Below are 27,954 nucleotides of genomic sequence, written 5' to 3'. Positions count from 1 at the left end.
CCAGGCCTCAGACCCTGTGGTCACTCCAGGCCTCTGTTCCCATGAGAGGCTGAGCCCTCCGCACCCCGGCAGCTCCACGCCAGCCTCCAGGCGCCCCTCCCCCCACCCCGCCTCCCCAGGCGCCCATCCCCCACCCTGCCCCAGCGCCCCAGCTCTGCCATCTGCAGGACTGGCCGAGGCTTTGTCAGTTGCAAAACCCTGCTGCAGGCGGCTGTGGCCACACCCTGGGGAGAGGAGCTGCTGCCCGGGCTGGGCCCCTCCCTCCATGGTGCCTTAGCAGGCAGGGGCTCCGCGTGGGCTCTGAGACAGCTGGGGCACGGCGTTCGCGGGCCCGCGCTTGTGCGGGGGGAGGGCAGAGGAAGCCGTCCGTGCCTGGGACATGGCACCCCGTGCTCCTCACGGGGCAGACAGAACGCCGGGAGCTGGCTCTGCCTGCGCTGCCAGGATGGCACCTCCTTGGGGATCCGGGCAGCGCATGCCAAGTCCACAGCAAGGGCTGGGCTGGTCACCACACTGTGCCGTGGCAGCCCCAAGGTGTCCCTGTCCGCGCTAGGCCCTGGGCCAGGCTGCCAGTCAGCAGGCGTATACCGCATGTTCCAGACCCTGCCCCCCGCCGAGGCCCTGCTCCTGTGGTGGGAGGCACAGATGCAGCTCCTTGCCCCTGACTTGGGAGGGAGACCCCAGAGGCTCCGACGTGGCATGCCGGATCCAGGTGTGACCTGTGTGGCCACCACGTCCTCCAGCTCCATCAGCCCTGGGCGCCCTCCTGGGCTGGCTGTGTCCTGGGTGATGGCAGAGGCTGGGGTGCCACAGGGGGCCTCCGACCTTCCTGGCAGGTGCCCCCACAACTGCCACACGCCAGCAACCTGAGGCCTAGAGACGGCTCCACCTGGGAGTCCTCCAGGCCCCGCCCTGCGGGCGCCACGTGGGGTGAGGCCCTGCCCGCGGCGTCGGAGACCCCTGTTTTGCTTTGCTGTCTAGGGGGGGTTGTGCTCCAGGATCTGCCCACTTCGGCCTGGCTGCTGTCAGCCCCCAGCGCCCCCGTGGGCCCTCAGCCTCACCACTGTTACCACCATCGCCTCCTGGCTTTTGGTGAACCAAGCCAGCCACCCCACCCCCGGCCTCTGCTCCTCAGGGGTCAGCTGGCCACGTCCTGGCAGATCGGGTCTCACCATCAGCGGCTGCCGGTTACCTGGTGGGCACAGCCCTGCTGGCCTGGCCGTGTGGGACCAGGGCCTCCTCTGGAAGCGTCTTCCCCACGCTGCCCGGGCCCCGCGGGCTCCGAATCCTGCATTTCCTGGCACTGCCTCGGTTTCAGCCCCTGGTCGTGGTGCGTGCCCCCCCCCCCCCTGCCCCCGTGCCCTCCTCCCTGGAGACACTGACACTTCTGGGGCAGGGCCAGGGCCGTGGCTCCCTGTGGAAGAGCAGAGTCGGCCCAGCCACAGCCTCCCCTGTCCAGAGTCCCAGCTGAGGCCCTGGCCTGGACGTGAGCGTGCGGCTGGGGCCTTGGAGACGGCCTGGCCTCCTCTGCCCTCCAGCAGAGACCTCGTGGGTGGATGACCACCTGCTGGGTCATCCCAGCCGGTGTCCACTTACCACATGGCCCAACGTCCTCCTGACCCAGGCAGAGGCTGGGGGAGGGGCAGAGCAGGCCGGCCAGGGTGCTCTTTCCCAGCGTGGTTTCCTTGGCAAAGGGTTCCTCCCAGCAGTGGGTGTCTGGACTGTGGCCCTGGGACTGTCCACAGGGAGAGCCTGGGCCGCGTGTGGGAGACGGGTAGGAGCCAGGTGCTGCTGGCTTTGTCGTGTGAGCCTCCCCAGTGGGGCCCTGGCGCACTCGTGGTGCAGCTCTGCTCCAGGGTGGAGGCCGCCTCGACCCCGCGTCCCCACGCAGCTCAGAGCCCAGCACCCCGCCCATCACCACCCGTGAGACGGTGCACCTGTCCTGAGCCACTGCTGGCCCACCGAGCCCCTCCCTCCCCTGGGGGCGGCTCCCTGAGGACACGCCCTCTCTGCCCCGCCGCTGCTCCCTGGCCCTCTGCCATCTGTCAATCAGTCTTCCATTTTCCGCTTGTTTCTGCGAGGCTGATGGTTTACAAACGGAGACAGCCCCCAGTTTCCTCACCCATTGGGATCCTCAGCTCTTCCGCGGGGGCGCGGGCCGTCCTCTCGCTGTGTCCTCTTGCAGGGCTGAGCAGTCCTCCGGGGTCGCTTTAAGCGGGCACAATCCCATGAGTGAGGGCTGCGCCTCCCAAAGCCGCCTCCTCACACCGCCGCCTTGGCTTTAACTGGGTCTCGGGCACACAGCGCCCCCAAGCCTGCGCCCGCCCTTCCAGACATGAATAGAAGCTGCTGACCATGGCCCCAACCCCCAGCCCTGGGCAGGGCACCCAGAACTCCAGAACACGCGCAGGCCGTGATGTCCGGGCTGGGTCCCTGACCACACCATGGCCCGCCATGGCAGCCGTGGGGTGGGGCCACCTCCTCGCTTGACACCTGGGGGAGGGGTGGGGGAGAGCTGCGCATGGCCCTGGAGGACCTGGCCGTGCAGGTGGGGCCGTGCCTTCCCTGGCCTCCTGCAGACTTTGCCCCGCGCCAACCCCAGGGCTACTTCCTGGCCTTGCCTCTCCCCCGCCTGGCTCAGCCTCAGGGTCAGCAGCGCTTCCGGTGAGTACGCAGGGCTTGGCAGCAGGTGTGAGGGGCAGCTGGGAGCTCAGACCGAGGCAGCAGCCGCCCGCCGGCCAAGCTGGGACCCCCACCCCAGCCACTCCTCCCCCACCCCAGCACCGCCCCAGCCTGGGCTGGGACTGGCAGGCGCTGACAGGACTGGCAGACTGAGGCTCTGTCTGTTCCACCCAGGCCGGGGCCCCGTGACGCTGGGACCCTGTCTCACTGCCGACTACAACCACGTATGTGTGGGGCCGAGACTCAAGGCCGCCCTGTCCCCAGGGCCGCCCACACCCAGGTAATCAGTCTCCCAGTGAGGCCGTGGGCGGCGCGGGGGGTGGAAGGCAGGGGCCTTTGTGCCATTTGACGGTCCTGGGTCTTGTCTCCTGGGCAAGAAGGCTCTCTGACCACCGTGTGTTTGCAGTGTCTCCCTGCCTGGGGACCGGGGCTGGGGCTGGGGCAGAGGCCGGGGTGGGGGTGGGGGCACTCGGCAACAGCCCCAGCAGGAGGAGACATACATGATTTGGTGCTTGGGTTTTGTTAAATTGCTAGTGGAGTTGTATCTTCAGGCTCTGTTGCTAGGATACAGAATGCATGATTGACACATTAACTGCATATCCCGTCGCCTTGGTAATTCACTTACGGTTCATGGCTGTGTTGGCTTTTGTTTTTCCTGGTGAATGCCTTAAGGTGTTCTCCAGGTGCGATGACGTTGCAGAAATCCGAGGTGGGAAGACTCCCTTTGTTCAGACAGGCACCAGGGACGGTGCAGGACCCGAGCCGTCCACCACCCAGCGGGCTCAGCTGGAGTCACTCCCGAGAGCTGAGCCACATCCCAAGCCTCTTGCGGTGTTTCTAGGCCATCAGCGTCACCCCTTAGCTGTCACAGCACTGGTGGGTTTAAATTGCAGCCCACGTGACTAGGCCCACACTCCAGTGGTCAGTGGTCTGGTGTGTTTGGAGAAGAGATGGCAGGGGCAGAGTCGGTAGGACAGATCTGTGACTGGAGTTAGAGGAGGACTTGGGACGTCTTCCCTGTAGACCAGACGCCAGCGGGCAGGTCTGTGTGGGAGGAGGGGTCGCTGCTGTCTGGTTGCGGCCGTATTTCCTCTCCGTCCCCCGGTGGTGCCCTCCTCACCTTCTCAGGGGCACCACCCTGTTGGATCTTTTAAGTTCCCTGGCCGGTAGCTGCAGACCAGCACTTACTTTATGGCCTCAGACAGCCCAGTCGGGCCAGCACATCAGTGATGCGGGGGACAAACAAGCTCTAGGATGAGGAGGAGCAGACTTTCGGACAGGGCAGGAGCTGGGGCCCTAAAGATGGCCAGAGCAACTCTTGTGACCAACCCCAGTCTTCTGGGGCTGCCTCGGTTAAACCCACAGCCAGCCACAGGTCAATATCTTCATGAGTCTCAGTGGAACAGGGTGAGCAGAGACCCAGGACAGGGTGAGCAGGGACCAGGACAGGGTGAGCGGGACCCAGGACAGGGTGAGCGGGGACCCAGGACAGGGTGAGCGGGACCCAGGACGGGGTGAGCGGGACCCAGGACAGGGTGAGCAGAGACCCAGGACAGGGTGAGCGGGACCCAGGGCAGGGTGAGCAGGGACCAGGACAGGGTGAGCGGGACCCAGGACAGGGTGAGCGGGACCCAGGACAGGGTGAGCAGAGACCCAGGGCAGGGTGAGCGGGGACCCAGGACAGGATGAGCAGGGACCAGGACAGGGTGAGCAGAGACCCAGGACAGGGTGAGCGGGACCCAGGACAGGGTGAGCGGGGACCCAGGACAGGGTGAGCGGGGACCCAGGACAGGGTGAGTGGGACCCAGGACAGGGAGAGCAGGGACCCAGGACAGGGTGAGCGGGACCCAGGACAGGGTGAGCAGGGACCCAGGACAGGGTGAGCAGAGACCCAGGACAGGGTGAGCGGGGACCCAGGACAGGATGAGCAGGGACCAGGACAAGGTGAGCAGAGACCCAGGACAGGGTGAGCGGGACCCAGGACAGGGTGAGCGGGGACCCAGGACAGGGTGAGCGGGGACCCAGGACAGGGTGAGTGGGACCCAGGACAGGGTGAGCGGGGACCCAGGACAGGGTGAGTGGGACCCAGGACAGGGTGAGCAGGGACCCAGGACAGGGTGAGCGGGACCCAGGACAGGGTGAGCAGGGACCCAGGACAGGGTGAGCAGGGACCCAGGACAGGGTGAGCGGGACCCAGGGCAGAGTGAGCAGGGACCCAGGACAGGGTGAGCGGGACCCAGGACAGGGTGAGCAGGGACCCAGGACAGGGTGAGCGGGACCCAGGGCAGAGTGAGCAGGGACCCAGGACAGGGTGAGCGGGACCCAGGACAGGGTGAGCGGGGACCAGGACAGGGTGAGCGGGGACCCTAGGTTCTGGGTGTCTATTGAGTCTTCCAGGCTTCCGCCATGCGTTGCCCAGTCGGCTCCCAGCTATGTGACTGGAGCAGGGCCGTAGATTCCTCAAGCCTCAGCCGTGTGTAGACTGACCAGCTTCCGGGGTGGTCAGAGCAGGGCAGGGGCTCAGAGGTGACTGAGGGGCTTTCAGGACCCCCAGTCACTGGCCACTTGATGGAACTCTCAGGTGGGGCTGTCGCCTTTACTCAGAGTGATGGACCCAGGCGTCTATTCCTGCGGCCTTCGAGGCTGTAGGCGTGGTTAGAAGCACAGGGCATGGTCCCTTCCATGTAGACCTAAGGGTGTCATGTGTCAGTCTCTTACCCACACGAGATCTCCTGGCCTGTGGTGCTGCTCTGGGTTGCTCAATGGCACAGGAAGTCTCTCTAACACCCACTGACGCAGCCGGGCTCTGTTACGGCCAGAGCTGTAGCTGGGCGTGGACTTTGTGTTTATGATTTATTTATTATTGATTTATTTATTCGAAAGTCAGAGTTACACAGAGGAGAGGCAGAGAGAGACAGATGTCTTCCATCCACTGGTTCACTCCCCAGATGGCCTCAACAGCTGGAGCTGCGCCAATCCAAAGCCAGGAGCCAGGAGCTTCTTCCAGGTCTCCCACGTGGGTGCAGGGGCCCAAGGACTTGGGCCATCTTCCTGCTTTCCCAGGCCACAGCAGAGAGCTGGATCGGAAGTGGAACAGCCAGGGCTTGAACCAGCGCCCATGTGGGATGCTGGTACTGCAGGCTGGGGCATTAACCCACTGCGCCACAGCGCCAGCCCCTGGGCACGGATTTTTAAATCCTCTATTTCTCTCTCATCTCTGGGCATCTCTGTAAGGGGTGGGGCCTACGGAGCAGAATCTCAGGGTGAGAGTTTGATTCCTGCTTGGGGTGAGCGTCTCAGAGAAGAAGCAGGACAATTGGGTCTCCTGACAAAACTTCAACAGAGGATCAGATTCTAACTCTACGTGTTGTAGGCAGGCAAACAGGTTAAAGTTGATTAGGCTTGTGAGCTGGAAGACCACACCTTCGCCACACCCCTGTGTGACCTCATGCCCCTACCTGGCCACACCTGAGCACCCACTGGCCAATCAAGTTAATTAGCCACTCCCCTTTGGAAGTGGATTAAAAGCCTGGGACAGGTATGCCCACGCTTCTCTCTGGCCTTTTGCCAGTGCAGGGTCTGTGTGGCCCTGCGCCTCCAGGGTGTGTGGCCTTCAGGCCGCCCGCCCCATGCTTCCTGGCCTGGATGCTCCTCCACGTGGCTGGCTCCTGGTGCTCAGTGTGAACCCAGATTTACCCCTCTCTTTCAGAAAAAAGCCCTCTGTTGCAGTGGATTCATTTCTGGGAGGAGGAGGGACAAGAGGCGCGGAGTCACCACACAGACCCCGGGAGTTGGGTGAAAGCAGGCCAGAGGCGAGCAGCCCACAGACTCATTTATTTCAGTTGGTACAGCTGCTTATATAGCCAAGGCAAGCAGTCCAGTCATGGGGTGGTCTATGCCCTAACCAATCACACCCTGTTGCCAGGCAGTTTCTGAAACCATAGCCCATTGCCAGGCAGGCTCCATTGCCAGGTGGGTTTCGAAGCCATTGCTGAGTAACTGACCCTGGCTTGCCAGTGGCCACCTTGGCATGGCCTTCTCATTCCACCACAGCCCTCACTCTCCTATGCATTTCCCTCACTGACTAAAAGCTTAGCATGTCCCAGGCTGCCTCGTTCATCTATGCTGCTATTCAGAATTCTCTGAATACTAGGCAGGGACCCACACAGGTTATTAATGCTGGGAATGAATTTATTTATTTATTTATTTATTTATTTTTGACGGGCAGAGTTAGACAGTGAGAGAGAAAGAGACAGGAAGTTCTTCCTTTTTCTGTTGGTTCACCCCAAAGTGGCCGCTACGACCGGCGCGTTACGGCCGGCGCGCTGCACCAATCTGAAGCCAGGAGCCAGGTGCCTCTCCTGGTCTCCCATGCGGTGCAGGGCCCAAGCACCTGGGCCATCCTCCACTGCCTTCCCAGGCCACAGCAGAGAGCTGGACTAGAAGAGGAGCAACTGGGGCAGAATCCGGCACCCCGACCGGGACTAGAACCCGGTGTGCCGGCGCCGCAAGGCGGAGGGTTAGCCTAGTGAGCTGCAGCGCCGGCCCCGGCTGAGTTTTAACGGCCTTGCCCCTCCCCCCTGCAGCGAGCAGCTCTCCTCCTCTGCACGGAGCTCCCTCCGTGGGTGGCGCCAGCGGACCTGCGTCTCTGTAAATGTTTACCTTGCGTCCCTTGCTCAATTCCCAGGGCTCTGCCCACTGTGCTGACGGCCCCCTGGAAGGGCCTCGATTCTGTTCTGTCCCCACTGCATGCCCTGGAAGGCGCTTAGAATCCATCAGGGCTGTGACCGCCTGTGGGGCCTTGAGATTCAGGGTTTGTCCCGTAGTCATTGTCCTCTTTCACCAGGAGAGCAGTCGCAGCTAGTGCAGGATGGCCAGGCGGCCAGCACGCAGGCCACAGGTCACCTCTGGGGGCCTGTATTTTGGGATTGGACTCCAAAAGCCATTTTCAGGACAAATTGAATTTGCAGGTCCTAAAGCAGGTGCCCTAGTGGGAGTCGTTCCCGTTAAAGTCGCTCTCCCCCCTTTTGTGACTTCCTGGGGGGCCATCAGTGAGAAGTTGGGGATCCAAATGCGACAGAAGCCAGCTGTGCCCCAGACCCTCTCGGACGTGTCTCTCTTGCAGAGCGCTGTGCTGGTCAGCCTGGTGGGGGGGGCTCTGATCTCTCGCGGGGGCCCCTGAAGAGCCTGCACGCCGGAAACGCCGCCGTGTCCACAGCTGCTGTAGCTGAAGCTTCCAGCAGCTGCCCTGTCGGGAACAGAGGCGGGGCCTGTGCAGTCTCCGCTCTGGGCTGAACGGAGACGCATCGCTGCCTGTTCAGGTTCCTTAGGTGGCAGTGCGTGAAGCAGGCGCTGGGCTCTGGTGGAGGAGGGGCCCTGGCCTCGGAGGAAGGAGGTGGGGAGGCGGCAGCAGTGAGGGCTCTCCTGGCTCCCCCTGGAGAATCGGTGGAGAGACTGTGGAAGGCCTAGTGGGCCCTCGATCTCTAGACCCGGGGATGAGTCCTGGTCACAAGAATTTTGCTCTGTCCCCCTGCCTGTCAGCGCACAGGCATATCCAAGGGGTTGAGTTAATGTAATTTGTAACCATCTGGGAGCTCTGCCTATCTGGCTATCACCGGGCACACCGGCAGTGACCTGCAGAGCCGCTGTGCTGGGCTCTGGCTGCCCAGCAGAGCCACGACATCAGGACCCGGGCCTTTCCCGTCCGCTGGGCCAGCAGGCGGCTCGGGCTCCCTGGTGAGCGGGAGGGCAGCACGTGTCACAGGTGCCCGGCCTCCCTCCACGATGCCTGGCACAGAGCACACGGCCCCCAGGCTGTCCATCCTATTGGCTGGGCCCAGTGGCCCATGGCCACTCCCTCCGCTGCCCCCGCCCAGGTTCCCCTGAAGAGCAGCAGCCAAGCAGTGGCAGTGGCATCTCGGCCCTCATCTTAGATGGGCAGCAGCTGTGACAGCTGCTTTACGTCAGAAGTTGGCCTTTTACTTTATAGGCCTTTTTTAATTAAACCAAAATGTTTAACTTTGTAAGATCCACCTTAGAGGCAAAATAAAGTTCTAATTACCTATTGTTGCCTTGCTGGATCTGCTAACCCAGTAACAAAACAAGCCTGGCAGATTTCGCAGCAAGAGCTTTTCTTTTAAAACAGTGGTCTTTTTGGTTTTAAAAGAAAAAATTTTTTGAACTCAATGTTTAGTTACATTTTACCAAATGATCACAAAAGCCATAGCTCTGGCAATTTAATGCATGAGATTTTACTGTCATCACTGTCCCCCAGATGTCAAGTTGAATTTGATACTCCTCTCTCACCAAACAAGTGTCCCAGGCTGCACCCAGCCAACAGTGAGATGCCTGGGACCCTCTCTGAGTCACCCCCGAGAGCTGAGCCACATCCCAAGCCTCTTGCGGTGTTTCTAGGCCATCAGCGTCACCCCTTAGCTGTCACAGCACTGGTGGGTTTAAATTGCAGCCCACGTGACTAGGCCCACACTCCAGTGGTCAGTGGTCTGGTGTGTTTGGAGAAGAGATGGCAGGGGCAGAGTCGGTAGGACAGATCTGTGACTGGAGTTAGAGGAGGACTTGGGACGTCTTCCCTGTAGACCAGACGCCAGCGGGCAGGTCTGTGTGGGAGGAGGGGTCTCTGCTGTCTGGTTGCGGCCGTATTTCCTCCACGATGTCATATTACCCCCCCCCCCCACTTCCCTTCCTTTCCCGTGTTTTTCCTGTTGCCTGATTGTCCCCACTGCTGAGGTCCCTGCTGTCATTCTGAAAACTGGCAGAGGGTGGGGGACCTGGGCCCGGGGGCAGGGGCACCATCTCCCCGCAAAGCCGGAGACCCCTGCTGGGGGTGGGGCTAGGGTTTCCTCCTCTGTTCAGGGACCGTGGCCGCGGTCGCCGTGCTGGGTTCAGTTTGCTGATTTTTACTGAGGGCTCTCCTGTGTGCAGGCGTGAATGGGCCTCCACTGCGCGTGCCTGAGAGCGCGCTGTGCGGCCTCTCCGCTGTTCTGAGTGGTTGAGGCTCCTTCCTCTCATCCTGGAACTGCATGCAGCCCAGCGGGAGACCGCTGGCGGGAGGGCTTGCTCGGTGGAGATTTGTGGTTGCTTCTGATTTCTCTGTTTATCTGCAAGGGGGGGGGGGGCGAGAGAGCGAGAGAGAGCGAGCGCTTCCTTCTGCTGATTCATTGTACAAACGACCACATCAGCCATGGCGCGCCAGGCCGAGCCCAAGTGACCCCTGGGTGCCGTCTGGGAGGCCCCGGCTGAGGCTCGCTGAGCTGGGCACGGGTCCCGGACCACAGGTGCGGGAGACAACTCTGCGGTTTGTGGGCAGAAGCAGGGACAGCAGTGCTGCACCGGCCACGCCCTCAGCCCTCGAGAGGGGCACAGGCTGGGGGGAGGGGGTACACTGAGAAGAGGGGGCACGCTGAGGAGTGGGGTACACTGAGGAGAGGGGGTACAGGCTGGGGGGAAGGGGCACACTGAGGAGTGGGGGTACAGGCTGGGGAGGGGGTGCACTGAGGAGAGGGGCACACTGAGGAGTGGGGTACAGGCTAGGGGGAAGGGGTACACTGAGGAGTGGGGCTACACTGAGGAGAGGGGGTACAAGCTGGGGAGGGGGTATAGGCTGAGGAGTGGGGGTACACTGAGGAGTGGGGGTACACTGAGGAGTGGGGGTACAGGCTGGGGAGTGGGGTACAGGCTGGGGAGGGGGGTGCAGGCTGGTGAGGGGGTGCAGCCTGGGGAGTGGGGTACAGGCTGAAGAGTGGGGGTACAGGCTAGGGAGGGGGGCGCAGGCTGGGGAGGGGGTGCAGGCTGGGGAGGGGGTGCAGGCTGGGGAGGGGGGCACATGCTGGGGAGCGAGGCGCCGGCTGGCTGGGGCCAGACCCGGAGGCTGGGTTCCTGCTGGATGCTTTCCCTTGCTTGCTGGGGTTAACAGTCGGGATCTGCCTTCCTAGGGCCTTGAAGAGTGGCTGGCGTGTGGGTCTTAACGCCGTGACAGAGGCATGGGGCTCAGCACTTCTCCGTGGGTCCCCACTCCTTACAGTGCTCCTGTGGGCCCCACTCCTTACAGTACTCCTGTGGGCCCCACTCCTTACAGTGCTCCTGTGGGCCCCACTCCTTACAGTGCTCCTGTGGGCCCCTCTCCTTACAGTGCTCCTGTGGGTCCCACTCCTTACAGTGCTCCTGTGGGCCCCTCTCCTGTGGGCCCCACTCCTTACAGTGCTCCTGTGGGTCCCACTCCTTACAGTGCTCCTGTGGGCCCCACTCCTTACAGTGCTCCTGTGGGCCCCACTCCTTACAGTGCTCCTGTGGGTCCCACTCCTTACAGTGCTCCTGTGGGCCCCACTCCTTACAGTGCTCCTGTGGGTCCCACTCCTTACAGTGCTCCTGTGGGCCCCACTCCTTACAGTGCTCCTGTGGGCCCCACTCCTTACAGTACTCCTGTGGGTCCCACTCCTTACAGTGCTCCTGTGGGCCCCACTCCTTACAGTGCTCCTGTGGGTCCCACTCCTTACAGTACTCCTGTGGGTCCCCACTCCTTACAGTGCTCCTGTGGGCCCCACTCCTTACAGGGCTTCTGTGGGTCCCCACTCCTTACAGTGCTCCTGTGGGCCCCACTCCTTACAGTGCTCCTGTGGGCCCCTCTCCTTACAGGGCTTCTGTGGGTCCCCACTCCTTACAGTGCTCCTGTGGGCCCCACTCCTTACAGTGCTCCTGTGGGCCCCACTCCTTACAGTGCTTCTGCTGACGCTTGGGCCCGAGCCTGGGTCCCCGGCACCGCCCTGATGGCCTTGACGGCTGCTCCACGCCCTGCCAGGCCCGCCCCTGCTTCCCCACCCCTGTGACCCTGAGCAGCCCCTCTTCTGCAGGTGGTATTAGGGTTTAGGGTGCGGAGCCCAGCCTAGGGCAGTCACTGCTGTTGGTTCTTGTCAGTGCACAGAGTTGAGAAGTATCTTTTTTACAGATAAAGATACACTGTAAATACTCACTGATACTTCCCTTCAACTTCAGGGTCACTGATGATATGTCTGGGATCCGCCTCTCAAAGCAAAGCTCTCAGCAACCACAGTGCCACCATTCCTGTGCACTTGGGAAAATCTCAAAACACCAGCAGCAACGCCCCTATCAACAGTCTCGCTGGAAACAGCCTAGATTTTTTTAAATTTAAAAGGCATGGGGCGCCGGATTCTGTCCCGGTTGCCCCTCTTCCAGGCCAGCTCTCTGCTATGGCCCGGGAGTGCAGTGGAGGATGGCCCAGGTGCTTGGGCCCTGCACCCCATGGGAGACCAGGAAAAGCACCTGGCTCCTGGCTCCTGCCATCGGATCAGCGCGGTGCGCCGGCCGCAGCGCGCTGGCCGCGGCGGCCATTGGAGGGTGAACCAACGGCAAAAGGAAGACCTTTCTCTCTGTCTCTCTCTCTCACTGTCCACTCTAACTGTTAAAAAAAAAAAAAATTTAAAAGGCAGAGTGACAGAGAAACAGGGAGAGAGAGAGAGAGAGAGCGAGAGAGAGAGAGAGAGCTTTCTCACCCACTGGTTCACTCCCTAAATGCTCACGCAGCCGGATCTGGGCCAGGCTGAAGCCAGGAGCCAGGAGCTCCATCCAGGTCGGGTCTCCCACGTGGGTACAGGGGCCCAAGCACCTGGGCCATCTTCCGCTGCTGTCCCAGGCACACGAGCAGAGAGCTGGATCGGAAGCAGAGCAGCCAGGACACACTGGGGTGCCAGTGTCACGAGCAGTGGCCAAGCCCCCCTGTGCCAGGACGCCAGCCCCTAAGTGTATTTTGACATCTTTGGCTTATATGGGTTTGCAGATAAAATAATATTGAAAATTATTTGGAGAACGGTTTAAAATAGTTAAAGTTTTCGTCATTCTCTTTGTGGTCAGTCTACGCAGACGGCAGTCCAGACCGTGAGGTTTCGGGCTGCCTGGCAGAGCCCAGCAGGGCCCTGTCACCAGCCGAGCCAGCACACGGACGGGTTTTGTTCTGCTTTCCATCTGAAGCCCGCCCCTGGAGATTAAATTAAATTTAATTTGATAATTATACAGATAGTTACATGATTCTAAAGCCAAACCTAAGACAAGACACACACCCCACAGCCGCTGACCATCCCTCCCCTCCCCCACGTCCGCCTGTCCGGGTGGGAAGCAGTGGGGACTCGGCTGTCGGACACAGCGCTCAGGGGTCTCTCTCCCCGCTGCCTCCCATTCAAGGACTGCCCAGGCCTGACCCTGCTTAGCTTCCCACCCGCATGGCAGCGGCTCTGCGAGTGGGACTCACTTCCTCACCCCGGGGCTGCGAGGGCTCCAAGGGGCGTGGTCCTGCAGGGGCAGCCCTGGGTGAGGGTGAGCGCCTGCCGCTTGGCTGGGTGCTGCCGGTCCCCGAGCCCACGGGGTTCCCCCCGGCAGCGTCTGAGGACGCCTCCCTGACGGCCTGGGCTCAGGCTCCTGGCCGCCGCCAGTCTGCTAGGAGAGGATCAAGTCCTGTGGACCCGAACTCTGCCCTCTTTAGATGACGTCACCGACTTCTCCCGCGCTTTCTTCCTGGTGTCAAAGGCAGAGAGAAAGCGAGAGCTCCTCTTCTGCTGGTTCCCTTCCCAAATGCCCTTGATAGCTTGGGCTGCGCCAGGCGGAAGCCTGGAGCCCGGAGCTCCCTCCAGGTCTCCTGTGGGTGGGGGCAGGGGCCCCAGCGCCGGAGCCCACACCCGCTGCCTCCGGGGTGCTCGTTGGCAGGAAGCAGGAACCGAGAGTGGCGCCGGGACCTGAACCCATGTGGTGCCTTAACCGCCGAGCCGCACGAGTCCTCGCGTGTCTGACGAGCCGTGCGTGTGCCCGGGGGAAGCGCTGTCCCCAGCCCTGCTGGCTGCCGTCTTCTGGCTTCTGGGCGCGGAGTTTCAGGGTGGGGGTGAGGTTGTGCGCCCCACGGTCCCTGGCTGGTGCTGGTTAAGCAGCCACTTCCTGGCCCACCCCAGACAGGCGGCCTCAAGCCCACCGACCAGGCTGGAGCCATGCTGTGTGGTGGGGTGTGGGCAGACACCCCACAGAGACTGTCCCCTCTCCTAGGGAGCCCCGCCCTCCCCAGCCTGAATCCAGCTGTGCGGAGCCGGGGTTACAGGCCCCCACTGAGCTCCCCCTGCCAGGCACCTACAGTCTGGGCTGGGGTAGGTGCCTGGAAGAGGGGTCCCTGGACAGGAGGGGGCAGGGGCGGTCTCTGCTGGGAGCAGGGCTGTGCTGAGGCCAGAGGTTGCCCTGCCAGGCAGACACAGCCCTGGGTGGTGGGGGGGGGGGCCTGGGGGCTCACGACATATTCAGGTGTCAGCAAAAGGGACAAGAGGCTGAGAGGTGGCAGAGGCCTGCGGGGAGGGCCCCCAGGGGCTCTGGCAGTGTGGGGGCAGGCATGAGGCAGCCCCAGGGGAGCCCCAGTAGGGGAGCGGGCGCTGTCCAGGCTGAGGCTCGGGGTCTGGGTGGGCCCGCGCCCTTAGCGGGAGCAGTGTCTTCCCGTGGGCGCCCTGCTGGGCCCCACACCAGGGGAGGGACTGGGCAGTGGCCAGCCCCATCTACACTGAGCACCGCCTAGAGGGGCCGCAGAAGCTGCCCCCAGCGTCCCGGGGCAGGGCCCGCCTTCACTGCTGGGGGCGGGCACAGGACAGGGCCCCCTCAGTACCCCCTAGGGACCAGACACCCTCAGCCATCCTGTCCTGACTTCTCCCTCCTGCCTCCCTCAGCAAGGGACCCAGGAGCCCCTCTGTCGGCTTCAGCCAGGGCCAAGGGTCTCCTGCGGGGCTCTGGGGAAATGCTGAACTTGCTTTGGGAGGTCTTACGGGGGGGGGGGGGGGGGAGCCAGAGCCGCCTGCCGGGGCCCCGCCTGCACTCAGCCTAGGGAGCCGGCGAGGCACCGGGCAGCCTGCTGCCCCACCAGCACACGTCCATCAGGCCCCGTGCACTGAAACAGACGGTGGGAGGGGTTCCAGGGCTCTGGCAGCCGCAGAGTGGGCTCCTGCCCTCCTGCCCCGGATTCTGGACCTGGGCAGCCCATGCCTGTGGCCCAGTGTGTGTGCGGCCCGAGTCGGCAGCAGGGGATAAGAGAGCCACAGAGGGACTTCTGGCAGGGGGCAGGGGGCAGAGGTGCTGTCTGCTGCCCTCACCCCTGCCCCTGCCCCGGGACCCCTTCCTGTGGCCCAGCCCCAAGGGCTTTCGGGACAAGGGTGGGGCTGTGGCACAGACAACCCCCAGGTCACCTGGGAAGTGCCTGGAAGGCAACAGGGTGGGCTGGGCCTTCAGCCTCAAGACGAGGGGACCCCAGCCCCCCACCCCCATGTCCCCTGCCAGCTCGCCACCTCCCCCTCCCGTCCCCTGCCCATGGTTGCCAGCGAACTCTGTCCTCTGCAGCTGCACACGCAGGTCTGTCTGCTGTGGAAAATCCCAAATACCCACAAAGGTGGGGGGTCCTGGCCAGAGACCCCGCTACCCCAGAGGGGGAGTCCAGCCCTGCTCATCACAGCCAGGACCCCGTACCAACTCCCCAGCCCCAGATCCCAGCCGGGGCACCGGAGCTTCCGCCACTTCCAGAAGCCTTTCCCGGGGTGAGGGGGTGCTCCTCACGCTAGGGGTCCAGGCAAGGCCCCGAGCGTCCGGCTGAGCCTGGCCTGGGCCTGTGTCTCTGCTCTCCCATACCAGGCCCCACAGAGGCAAGGTCAGCGGCGTCTCAGTGTCGCCATGGCCACCACCTGGGGCTTCCGACTGCCCCTTGAGGGGAGGGCCACACCGCAGAGGGAGATGGGAGAGAGGTCGCGGCCCTGGTGTCTTCCAGGCAGCCAGGTTGGCGCCTCCACCGTTGTGGGTGGGCCTGGATGATGGGGGACACCAGAGGCCAAGAAGGGGCTCCCACGGGACCTGGGAAGTGGGGTGACAGATGAGCCAGGTATGGGCAGGGGTGCCGGCCGCCCTGGCTCAGGGAGAGCAGGGGCGGCACCATGGGAGCTGCGGTCAGCTGGCACCAGGAGGGCCCGGGGTACAGCGTGGGCCGCCCTCACGCCCTCCTCACAGCATAGTGACCACAGCGACAGGCCGGCGGCTGGGGGCCAGACTGGCTGCGGACGGCTCTTTCCCGGCAGCCTGCTCACTTCCAGACCTCACTCTGCCGCGAGAGGAACAGAAAGTGCAGATGCTGAGGACGTGGCTGGGTGACCCGGAGACCCCGGAGCTGGCCCAGGCCTCCCTGCCCCTCCTACTGGCCCAGGGCCTGTGAGCAGAGGACCCCACTCCTGGGGTGCCAAGCAGGGTGGACAGGTGCACCAAGACGGCTGGAATGACCGGGACGGGCAAAGCGTTGGCACCGTGGGCACAGCAGGGTCATGGCCAGGACCACCAGGAAGATCAGTGTCAGCCAGGCGCTGGCCCCGTGCAGTGTCACCCGGGCACTGGCCCCATGCAGTGTCAGCCGGGCGCTGGCCGCATGCAGTGTCACCCGGGCGCTGGCCCCGTGCAGTGTCACCCGGGCACTGGCCCCATGCAGTGTCAGCCGGGCGCTGGCCCCGTGCAGTGTCACCCGGGCTCTGGCCCCGTGCAGTGTCAGCTGGGCGCTGGCCACACGCAGTCTCACCTGGGCGCTGGCCGCATGCAGTGTCAGCCGGGCACTGGCCTCGTGCAGTGTCAGCCGGGCACTGGCCCCGTGCAGTGTCAGCCGGGCACTGGCCGCATGCAGTGTCAGCCGGGCACTGGCCTCGTGCAGTGTCAGCCGGGCACTGGCCGCATGCAGTGTCACCTGGGCGCTGGCCCCGTGCAGTGTCACCCAGGCGCTGGCCCCGTGCAGTGTCAGCCGGGCGCTGGCCTCCTGCAGCGTCCTGCGTCACCGTGCTGGTTTGAGTCCTGGCCGCTCTCTTTCCGACCCAGCTCCCTGCTCATGCGCCCGGGCAGGCAGCGGTGACGGCCCAAGTACTTGGGTCCCTGCCACTCATGTGGGAGACCCGGAGGGAGCTCCTGGCTCCTGGCTCCAGCTTGGCCCAGCCCTGGCTGCTGCAGGCATTTAGGGAGTGAACCAGCAGGTGTAAGATCTAGTTCTTTCTCTCTCTCCCCCTCTCTGTCACTCTGCTTTTTTTTTTTTTTTAATATTTATTTATTGGTTTGAAAGAGTTACACAGAGAGAGAAGGAGAGAGAGAGAGAGAGAGAGAGAGAGAGAGAGAGGTCTTCCATCCACTGGTTCACTCCCCAGTTGGCTGCAATGGCCGGAGCTGCACCTATCTGAAGCCAGGAGCCAGGGGCTTCTTCTGGGTCTCCCACGTGGGTGCAGGGGCCCAAGGACTTGGGCATTTTCTGCTGCTTTCCCAGGCCACAGCAGAGAGCTGGATCGGAAGTGGAGTAGCTGGGTCTTGAACCGGCTCCCATATGGGATTCCTGCACTGCAGGTGGTGGCTTTACCCACTACGCCACAGCACCGGCCCCCGCTCTGCTTTTCAAACAAATGCATCTTTTATAAAAAGCCCCAGCACTGTGGACACGGGTGCTCAGCACAGGCCTGGGGATCTGGCGGGGCCACAGGCGTCCACACTCTCGGGAGGTGGAGCACCCATGTCCTCGGCCTGGCGTCCTCCGGGTCCTGCATTCTCTCCCTGCAGCCCCGAGTTCTAAACCCCCACACCGGGGCGGGGGCCACCCCCACAGGTGTCATCAGGAGGCCATGGGATGGGCACCCCGCAGGGCAGCCACACGAGGTCTGCCTGCTCAGGGCAGTTGAGGATGGGGGCCTGGCAGGCGTGAGGCGGAGAGGGCTGGACGGGCCACAGCAAGGGGCTGGTCCCACAGCAGCTAGGACAAGGGTCCTGGGTGGTGACCCCGGTGCTAGCAGTGACAACCCTGCCAGGCCTGACCTGGAACCTTCCCTGCCCAGCTGGGCCAGGTCTCCCTGGGTCCCTGAGAGAACCTTGAGAGAAAGGCCTGGGCAGCCCCCCACCTCTCTTGGGCCACCTGGGCGGCAGGGACAGCAGCTGCCTCTCCCCCCCGAGCCTGACAGTCCCTGAGCCCAGCTGGGTGCCAAGAAGCCGGGCACAGGCGGGAGTCCCCCAAGCGGGCACAGGCGGTGGCCAGCCCCACAGGCCAGAGCCTGACACACAAAGAACCAGCAGGGCGAGGTGCTGGGCCACGGACAGACAGAGGCTGGGGCGGGGTGGGGGGCCCGGGCAGGCGGCCGTGCAGAGCTGTGGGCCTGAAGCCTGGGAGTGGCAGCCCCCGACTGCGTCCGGGGCAGGGGGCAGCTGTCGCAGTCTGAAGAGGGAGACGCAGCCAGAGAGAGGCGACAGAGCCCAGGTCCAGGGTGGACTCTGCCCGGGTGTGGAGGGGTACAGGGAGTGGGAGGGTGGGGGCGGCCCCCGGGGGAGGGGGCTGCAGGACCCCACTCTCGGCAGACCTGGGTGTGGGCCGGCTGGGCGTGCACCCCTGGCTGTGAGGCTGCAGCACCCAGAGAGTGGAGAGGGGGAACCCAAGCCCACGGCCCTGGCGGGAAAGAGGAACCACCTCCCCCCTCAGCATCCGGTGCAGGGGTTCCCCATGTGGGCCCCAAGGGCAGGACCTGGGTCTGGAGGCACAGCCAGCAGGTGGGGCTGGGTGGGGGTAGCTGAGCGTCAAGGCCAGGCCCGGGGGCCTGTGGGTGGGGAGCCCTGGGCTGAGGGTCGGGGCCCGGTGCTGTCTCAGATCAGCATCACCGTGGCCCTGGGCCTCAGTTTCCCACTCTGTAAGGTGGAGTCAAGGTGGGACCAGGTTCTCCAGAGCCCCCTCGTGTCTTGGAAGAGAGGGAGGGGTCTTGGGGCAGGGGGCTCTCCCAGCGGGAGTGGAGTGGGGCAGCCAGGCTCAGCTGGGCCAGGCGTGGGTCTGCACCCACCGGCCCCGGGGTGCAGGAGGGTGGGGGTGTGGAGGCGGCATGGCGCCGTCTGCCTGAGTGTGGGCAGTGTGCGTGCCGTGCCCGCCGGGGGCCGGGTGGCCGCAGTTTCTAGAAGGACCAGGCTGCCTCTGGGGATGCTGGGCAGGGCCAGAACTGGGCTGGGCATCAGGAAGCAGCAGGCGGGGCCGAGCCACCTCTGCTTTTGCTTTCTCTCCGGCTGCTCCAGAGCGTGGATGCCGGCTCCCCAGAGCAGCACCGGGGCCGACACCCCGCCGCCCCCCAGAGAGCCCCGGAGGCCTTGAGGAGGGGCAGCCAGGGCCGCCCTGCCCCAGGCCCCACCCAGGACAGCCCCATCCCGACTGCAGAGACCAAGCGACTTGGCTGGGGGACACAGCTGCCTACAGGTCAGTGCCACTAGCGGGGTGGGGGGGGCTTGGTGGGGGGGCAGCCAGGGTCTCAGTGGGGGCTGTGAGGGTCTCAGTGGGGGGGCTGTGAGGGTCTCAGTGGGGGGGCTGTGAAGGGCTCAGTGGGGGGGCTGTGAGGGTCTCAGTGGGGGGGCTGTGAGGGTCTCAGTGGGGGCTGTGAGGGGCTCAGTGGGGGGCTGTGAGGGTCTCAGTGGGGGGGCTATGAGGGTCTCAGTGGGGGCTGTGAGGGTCTCAGTGGGGGGGCTGTGAGGGTCTCAGTGGGGGCTGTGAGGGTCTCAGTGGGGGCTGTGAAGGGCTCAGTGGGGGCTGTGAGGGTCTCAGTGGGGGGGGGCTGTGAGGGGGTCAGTGGGGGGGCTGTGAAGGGCTCAGTGGGGACTGTGAGGGTCTCACTGGGGACTGTGAGGGTCTCAGTGAGGGGCTGTGAGGGGCTCAGTGGGGGCTGTGAGGGGCTCAGTGGGGGGGACTGTGAGGGTCTCAGTGGGGGGGCTGTGAGGTCTCAGTGGGGGCTGTGAGGGTCTCAGTGGGGGGACTGTGAGGGTCTCAGTGGGGGCTGTGAGGGTCTCAGTGGGGGGACTGTGAGGGGCTCAGTGGGGGCTGTGAAGGGCTCAATGGGGGCTGTGAGGGTCTCAGTGGGGGGGTCTGTGAGGGTCTCAGTGGGGGGACTGTGAGGGGCTCAGTGGGGGGGCTGTGAGGGTCTCAGTGGGGGGACTGTGAGGGGCTCAGTGGGGGAGCTGTGAGGGTCTCGGGGGGGGCTGTGAGGGTCTCAGTGGGGACTGTGAGGGTCTCAGTGGGGGCTGTGAGGGTCTCAGTGGGGGGGCAGCCAGGGTCTCAGTGGGGGCTGTGAGGGTCTCAGTGGGGGCTGTGAAGGGCTCAGTGGGGACTGTGAGGGTCTCACTGGGGACTGTGAGGGTCTCAGTGAGGGTCTGTGAGGGTCTCAGTGGGGGGACTGTGAGGGGCTCAGTGGGGGGGCTGTGAGGGTCTCAGTGGGGGGACTGTGAGGGGCTCAGAGGGGGAGCTGTGAGGGTCTCGGGGGGGGGCTGTGAGGGTCTCAGTGGGGGCTGTGAGGGTCTCAGTGGGGACTGTGAGGGTCTCAGTGGGGGGGCTATGAGGGTCTCAGTGGGGGGGCTGTGAGGGTCTCAGTGGGGGGGCTGTGAGGGTCTCAGTGGGGAGGCTATGAGGGTCTCAGTGGGGGCTGTGAGGGTCTCAGTGGGGGGGCTGTGAGGGTCTCAGTGGGGGCTGTGAGGGGCTCAGTGTGGGGCTGTGAAGGGCTCAGTGGGGGGGCTGTGAAGGGCTCAGTGGGGGCTGTGAGGGGGTCAGTGGGGGGGCTGTGAGGGTCTCAGTGGGGGCTGTGAGGGTCTCAGTGGGGGGGCTGTGAGGGTCTCAGTGGGGGCTGTGAGGGGCTCAGTGTGGGGCTGTGAAGGGCTCAGTGGGGGGGCTATGAAGGGCTCAGTGGGGGCTGTGAGGGGGTCAGTGGGGGTGGGCTGCCAGGGTCTCAGTGGGGGTGCTGTGAGGGTCTCAGCTCGGGGAGCTGGTGGCAGGGCTGGTGTCGGGCAGTTGGGGTGTGGCTGTGAGGGGGTGGTGCTGTGGGGAGCAAGTGCAGCACCGCATGGGGGCTGTGCCCCAGTCTCTGCCCTCTGTTTTAGGGGGCAGATGGGTGGGGCGGGGGCCATGGTGGGTGGGTGTGGGGCTCCCCCTGCAGGGCTGGGGCAGCATCACAGGGCAGGCTCTGCGGAGTGGCAGCCAGGCAGGAAGAAAGCCTTGTGGGGGGGCTCCTCCCCCTGGAGGGTAGGCACTCCCCCCACCCCGCTGGCATGAAGGGGCAGGGGCCCCTGCAGGCTCTCCGGGACGAGCTGCCGCCTCCTGAGCTTGGCGCTGGGCCCACATCCCGAGACAGCTCCCGGCGCCAGTCCCCGGGATCCCGTGCCATCGGACTGGCCCCTAGAACTTGACGTCCTGAGCTTGTAGGCAGAAGTATTATTTGGTTGTTTTATTTATTTGAGAGGCAGAGGGAGAGAGGGAGGGAGGAACCTTCCTGGAGCCAGGCGCTCCATCCACTTCTCCGTGGGTGCGGGGGCCCGAGTCCTGGGGCCGTCACCCTCGGCCTCCCAGAGCGCATGTCAGCAGGACGCTGGGGCCAGGCCCTGACCCCAGGTGCCAATTGCCGGGCCACACGCCGGCCAGTCCTCTCGTGTCTGACGAGCCGTGCGTGTGCCCGGGGGAAGCGCTGTCCCCAGCCCTGCTGGCTGCCGTCTTCTGGCTTCTGGAGGAAGTGACTGCGGAGGCGGGGCGGGGACACAGGAGCTCTGGCGCGGAGTTTCAGGGTGGGGGTGAGGTCGCGCACCCCACAGTCCCCGGGCAGGTGGACAGTTAAACAGCCACTTCCTGGCCCACCCCACGTTGCCTGGCGGGGTGTGGGCAGATGCCCCACAGAGAGACTGTCCCCTCTCCCAGGGGACCTGGCCCTCCCCAGCCTGAACCCAGCTGTGGCAGGGTCCCCAGCCGTCCAGCAGGGAGCTCCTGAGCTGCTGCCGTCGGGAGTGGAGGTGGTATTGCAGCAGGCACCCGCCGCCGGGATGTGGAGTCCCAGGCAGCCTTAGCCGATGTGCCAAATGCCCCCGCCCCCGACTTCCTGAGCTTTGTTGGGAGGATTTCCAAGGGTGGGGGGCCCTGGACCTGCACTGCCTCAAAGCCTCGGTGTCCTGTCCACCCCCGGGGGCCTGTGTGCCGTCAGCGGGGCACAGGTGTAAGGTTAGCTTTCTCCTCTGGACACTGGGCTGCACTGAAGCTGTCCCAGGCTGTGTAGGGCCATTGGAAGTGGTGCACATGGTGGGGGGCTGGTCCAGGGACCCTGCTGACCACACCTGCCCGAGCACCCGAGGGTGAGTAGTGGGCGTGGGTGTGCCCACCCCCTGCGCCCAGGCAGCCCCCTCCTGCCCGAGGCCAGTGCTGCCAGCTCCCTGGGCAGGTGCCCCAGGCCCTGGGCCGCTGGGCCACACAGCACCGTGGCAGCGCAGGGCAGGCAGGAAGGGACGCCCTGCGGTTGCCGCCCTCAGGTCTGCTGCCCTCAGGGCCAGGGCAGCAGGAGGAAGGCTGAGGCCCCCGCGTGTGGGGAGCTGTGTGCTCCCCCAGCGTGCACGGAGCAGACGGCGCTCCGGGGCGGGCGGGCTGGCCTGGGGGGATGTTTTGCTTCAGGCCAGGGTCCACGCCCCCTCCCTGATGGACTGCAGGCGCGCCTGCCCAGCCCTCACCGACTCACCAGGGGCGGGGTGCTCCCTTGTCCTTCCTGGCTCAGAGCAGAATGACCACCCAGGGCCGCTGAGCCCTCTTCCATACCACCCTGCAGGGCACCCCGGGGGGCCCAGTGCTCACCGAGGGAGGCTCTTGGGCCTTGCTGGGACCCTGCCGCCAGTCCCCCAGAGAGAGGGAGGAGGGAGACAGGTTCCCGAGTTTTCTGGGCAGTGGTCCAGAGCCCCAGCCCCTGCTGCTGGTCCCGTTCTGGCCTGCACCTGTGGGTTGGACACAGGCACCTCCTGCAGCCAGGTCCGGGGCTGGCAGCGGGGGCCCAGGCCCACAGCTGGGCCTCTGAGCTGCGCTTGAGGAGGGCTGCGTGCCGGGCGAGGCGGGGGCTCGGGGTCACGTGCTCCAGGCACTGCCTGCCACCCAGGGCCCCGGGAGAGGGGTGCAGGGGCGCCGAGGAGCCTCCCTGATGGTCTCGGCTTCCCACCACACCAGGGGAGGGGCCGGGCTCCAGGGCTGGCTGGGAGCTCTTTGCAGCTTCCCAGAAGTCCTTGGGAAGGAGAATTGGGGCGGTGGCGGGGGAGCCCGGGCCGGGGCAGGGCCTTGGCTGGCCCGGGCTCCTCCCCGTCGTGCCCTCTGCTGACCTCCCGTCCCCTCCCCCCCGCCCTGCAGCCCCGGCACCATGAACGACACCTGCGGCTCTGAGAACCTGACGTGGCCCCCGTGGCTGGAGCACACCTTCTCTGCCTACCTGGCCTTGCTGCTGGTACTGGGCCTGGTGCTCAACGGGCTGGCGCTCTGGGTGTTCTGCTGCCGCATGCGGGGCTGGACGGAGGCCCGCGTGTACATGACCAACCTGGCCGGGGCCGACCTCTGCCTGCTCTGCACCCTGCCCTTCATGCTGTACTCCCTGAACCACACCTCGGACACGCCGCTGTGCCAGCTCTCGCAGGCCGTGTACCTGCTGAACAGGTACATGAGCATCGGCCTGGTCACGGCCATCGCCGTGGACCGCTACGTGGCCGTGCGGCACCCGCTGCGTGCCCGCGGCCTGCGCTCCCCGCGGCAGGCGGTGGCCGTGTGTGGGACCCTCTGGGTGCTGGTGGCCGGCTCCCTGGGGCTGCGCTGGCTGCTGGGGGTGCAGGAGGGCGGCTTCTGCTTCCGGAGCCGCTCGGGACACATGCAGCACATGTCCGTGTTCTCGCTGCTGGGCTTCTACCCGCCGCTGGCCGTGCTGGCCTTCTGCTCCCTGCAGGTGGGGGCCGCTCTGGCCCGGAGCCCGGCCGCCAGTGCGGGGCAGGGCGCGGCCACCCGCAGGGCCGCCCGCATGGTCTGGGCCAACCTGGCGGTGTTCGTGGTCTGCTTCCTGCCGCTGCACGTGGTGCTGACGGCACATCTGGCCATGGGCCTGCAGCCCTGCGCCGTGCAGCTTGTGTTCAGGCACGCCCTCTTTGTCACCAGCAAGCTCTCAGACGCCAACTGCTGCCTGGACGCGATCTGCTACTACTACACGGCCAGGGAGTTCCAGGAGGCGTCCGCCCTGGGCCGGCCCCACAGCGCCAAGGCCTGCAAGAGCCACGAGTCCCTGTGTGTGACCCTCACCTAGTCCCGTGGGCCCCGTCTCTGGCTGGGGGGACCCTGACCAGTGGCAAGGAGCCCAGGATGGGCCCTGGACTCTGAGGGCTGTGGGTGCTGCCCAGGGAGCAGGGACTGGGGGGACAAGCCAGGCACAGGCCTGGAGCGCTGCACCCACACCCCAGGAAGGGGCACCCGAGGGCTTCCCGAGGCCACACCCAGCCCTTGCACCGCGCTTTGGGGCTGGAATAAAGCCCAGTCTTTGGAGCTGGTCCTGCCAGGGCCCCCGTGTGGCCCACACCTGAATGGGGGGAAAGGAGGGGGTAGCATGTGGCTCAGAGGCCACGGCCACGCCTCCCCAGATGGCTCCCCCTGCCCCGGGCCTTCTGCTGGGGGCCTCCTGGGGCCCTCTGTCCCTCCCCACCCTCTGCAGAGCTGCTGGGGGTGTCTGGTGGCCAGAGCCTGGCTTTCTCTGCTCAAGGCAGGGTTGGGGCCGTGCAGCCAGGCCCAGGTGGGGTGGCTAAGGTCTCGCTGGGGAGGCACCCAGTCTCCCTCCCCTGCCCTCCGAGAAAAGCCAGAAGCCACGTCTGGCAGAGCCAGGGCCTCCCTGCCTGGGGCTGGGCGTTCAGACTCAGCCGGATGAGCCGAGTTTTCTGGAGACCACCTGTGGCTGCAGCGGCAGTGCGCCTGGCTCCCACCCAGCTCCTGCCGCCCACTGCATGTGCTCGGGCACCAGCCCCATCGACTGTGGCAGGTGCTGGGCAGCCGTGGCCCCGCCGGCCGTGGCAGGTGCTGGGCAGCCGTGGCCCCGCCGGCCTTGGCGGGTGCTGGGCAGTTGTGGCCCTGCAGGCCGTGGCAGGTGCTGGGCAGCCGTGGCCCCGCTGGCCGTGGCAGGTGCTGGGCAGCCGTGGCCCCGCCGGCCGTGGCAGGTGCTGGGCGGGTGCTCAGCCTCTGAGTCCCCAGGTGCTTGCTCAGCGCTGAGCCTGCTCAGTGTGTGACTGCTGGCCCAGGTCGGCTGGGAGCTCGTTCTGGGGTGGGCAGGTGTGAGGCCCCGTGCCTGTGTACCGTGGGGTTTGGTGGCCTCCGCCACACTGCTCTGGGCACCCACAGGGCTGCCGCCTGCCCTGGCTTCTGCCCAGTGGGAGACGTCCTGCCTCTGAGCCCGGGTCTGCCGTGGAACCGGCTCAGGTGGCTGCAGAGCGTGTGGGGGTCGGGGCAGGGGTGCAGCAGCCCCAGACCCCCCAGCTCTGGTCCATCCGTTCCCCTGCCTGTCCACTGAGCCAGGTCTGTAGGCCCAAAGCAGGACCTGTGGCCATATCTGGAGCCAAAGCCTCCCCCAGTGTCCAGGCCTGGGGGTCCACCCTCACCCCTCCTTTCCACACACCCACCAGGCCCCCCTACCTCCAGCCCCCCCACCTGCTCCCTCTGGCCCCTCACCAGCCAGCAGCAGCTGGGGGGCCTTGAAACTGCAAAGCTGACCCCAGGCTCCTGTGTCCAGCCTTTCAAGGCAGCCTTGGAGGCCTGCTTCAACCGCAGCCCTCGGCCCTCCTCCCCCACCCTGCGCCCACCATTGCTGCTCAGTGGGCTCCCAGCATCCAGGACCAGGGCTCCCCGACCCCACTCTGCCTCACTCTGTGAACCCTGCAGGGGGCGGGGCCGGGACTCACTGGCCTGGAAGGCAGAGGGGACCAGATGGCAGGGGTGCTGGAGAACAGGGGTCTGAGGTGTGGGGGCACCGGCAGCAGCAAGGACTCTACCCAGACTGCACCCGCCTGCCCAGCCCCGCCCCCACCCCATGCTCCAGGCAGGAGACCCCTGAGGCTTCACCAGGGTCTGCCTGGGGTCAGGGAGAGGAAGACACACCCCTGAGGGCCAGGACATACCCCTGAGGGCCAGGACACACCCCTAAGGGCCAGGACACACCCCTGAGCGCCAGAATACACCCCTGAGAGCCAAGACACACCCCTGAGGGCCAGGACACACCCCTGAGAGCCAAGACACATCCCTAAGGGCCAGGACACACCCCTGAGGGCCAGTACACACCCCTGAGGGCCAGGACACACCCCTGAGGGCCAGGACACACCTCTGAGGGCCAGGATACACCCCTGAGGGCCAGGACACACCCCTGAGGGCCAGGACACACCCCTGAGGGCCAGGGCACACCCCTGAGGCCCAGAACACGCCCCTGAGGGCCAGGACACACCCCTGAGGGCCAGTACACACCCCTGAGAGCCAAGACACACCCCTGAGGGCCAGGACACACCTCTGAAAGCCAGGACACACCCCTGAGGGCCAGGACACACCCCTGAGGGCCAGGACACACCCCTGAGGGCCAGGACACACCCCTGAGGGCCAGGACACACCCCTGAGGGCCAGGACACACCCCTGAGGGCCAGGATACACCCCTGAGGGCCAGGACACAACCCTGAGAGCCAAGACACATCCCTGAGAGCCAGTACACACCCCTGAGGGCCAGGACACACCCCTGAGGGCCAGTACACACCCCTGAGAGCCAAGACACACCCCTGAGGGCCAGGATACACCCCTAAGAGCCAGGACACACCCCTGAGGGCCAGGACACACCCCTGAGGCCCAGAACACGCCCCTGAGGGCCAGGACACACCCCTGAGGGCCAGGGCACACCCCTGAGGGCCAGGATACACCCCTGAGGGCCAGGACACAACCCTGAGAGCCAAGACACATCCCTAAGGGCCAGGACACACCCCTGAGCGCCAGAATACACCCCTGAGAGCCAAGACACACCCCTGAGGGCCAGGACACACCCCTGAGGGCCAGGACACACCCCTGAGGGCCAGTACACACCCCTGAGAGCCAAGACACACCCCTGAGGGCCAGGATACACCCCTAAGAGCCAGGACACACCCCTGAGGGCCAGGACACACCCCTGAGGCCCAGAACACGCCCCTGAGGGCCAGGACACACCCCTGAGGGCCAGGGCACACCCCTGAGGGCCAGGACGGCCCCAGTGCCAGGACCTGGCCTACACCCAGGGCCAGGCAGCCCTGTCGGGGGGAGGGGTGTTCGAAGCAGCGCCTTACCTGTCTGCACCTGCGGGTCACGGTTAGACCCAGAAGTTCAGGCTCCGCTGAGGATGCCCAGGTTCGAGTTCTGGGTGTCAGTTTGGCTCCACCTCTGATCCAGAGGCCCCCTCCGCCAGCCCCCAGCTGTGCTCTGCCTAGGGGTGCCCAGGGTGCCCAGGGCTCCGGGCGGCACCATTGCAGAGGGTGGGGCAGCCGGTCAGAGAGAACCCAGGCAGGAGAGCAGCAGCCTCAGGAGCCCGGGCCCTGCAGGCCCAGCCCAACGCCACCTCCTCTGGGAAGCCCTCTGCAGGCTGGGGCAGGCCTGCTGCCTCCCTCCGCCCTCTTGCTGGGCAGCCCAGTGAGGAAGGGGCAGGAGGGGCCGGGGGCTCACACCCAGGGCTGCGCCTGGGCATGCGTTCCAGTGGGCACTTCTGCTCACCACAAGGTTCCAGAAAGGCCTGGGGCCCCAAAGGGCTGGGAGCAGAGGCAGCGCCCCACGGCTCCCCCAGGCCCAGGGACACAGGGTGGGCGCCTGGGGAGCTGGGCCCGCAGCCGCTTCAGAGCCCAGCCCAGCTGGACACGGCCCACAGGCCCCTCCTCGGCCTCCCGGCTGCACAGGGAGACTTCAGGGGTCAGGGACCCTTTGCTGCCAGCCATGGCCCTGGAGTTGTGGGAGGCAGTGCTGCCCACGTGGCGCCATCTCCATGGGAGCAGCTGCCTCTGCGGCCTCAGCAGCCTCCACCCAAGCAGGGGTGACCCCGACAGCAGGGGTGACCCCAACAGCAGAGGTGACCCCGACAGCAGAGGTGACCCCAACAGCAGAGGTGACCCCAACAGCAGGGGTGACCCCCACAGCAGGGGTGACCCTGAGAGCAGGGGTGACCCCGACAGCAGGGGTGACCCCAACAGCAGAGGTGACCCCGACAGCAGAGGTGACCCCAACAGCAGGGGTGACCCCCACAGCAGGGGTGACCCTGAGAGCAGGGGTGACCCCGACAGCAGGGGTGACCCCAACAGCAGAGGTGACCCCAACAGCAGAGGTGACCCCAACAGCAGGGGTGACCCCCACAGCAGGGGTGACCCTGAGAGCAGGGGTGACCCCGACAGCAGGGGTGACCCCAA

The 27,954-nt window shown here is 65.4% G+C and overlaps 1 protein-coding gene across 1 annotated transcript; it reads left to right on the top strand.

Moving 5' to 3' along the window:
* The first annotated feature begins 151 nt into the window (after positions 1 to 151).
* GPR35 (G protein-coupled receptor 35) lies at positions 152 to 24,058 on the top strand. Its single transcript, XM_070069938.1, has 3 exons — positions 152 to 2,664; positions 18,781 to 18,958; positions 22,889 to 24,058. Exons 1-3 carry the CDS (start codon positions 2,445 to 2,447, stop codon positions 23,820 to 23,822), a joined length of 1,332 nt encoding a protein of 443 aa, XP_069926039.1. The 5' UTR covers positions 152 to 2,444; the 3' UTR covers positions 23,823 to 24,058.
* Positions 24,059 to 27,954: the final 3,896 nt, after the last annotated feature.

Source organism: Oryctolagus cuniculus, chromosome 3, assembly GCF_964237555.1.
Source record: "Oryctolagus cuniculus chromosome 3, mOryCun1.1, whole genome shotgun sequence".
Taxonomy (NCBI): Eukaryota; Metazoa; Chordata; class Mammalia; order Lagomorpha; family Leporidae; genus Oryctolagus; species Oryctolagus cuniculus.
This window is presented reverse-complemented; position numbering and strand designations above follow the sequence as displayed.

What these genes read in the sequence shown, in the direction of transcription:
- GPR35 (XM_070069938.1), top strand. Translation starts at nt 2,445, where the DNA reads ATGGCCCGCCATGGCAGCCGTGGGGTGGGGCCACCTCCTCGCTTGACA. An exon ending in CAGGGTCAGCAGCGCTTCCG is followed by an intron (nt 2,665 to 18,780) that starts GTGAGTACGCAG and finishes CGGCTGCTCCAG; the next exon opens with AGCGTGGATGCCGGCTCCCC. An exon ending in GGGGACACAGCTGCCTACAG is followed by an intron (nt 18,959 to 22,888) that starts GTCAGTGCCACT and finishes CCCGCCCTGCAG; the next exon opens with CCCCGGCACCATGAACGACA.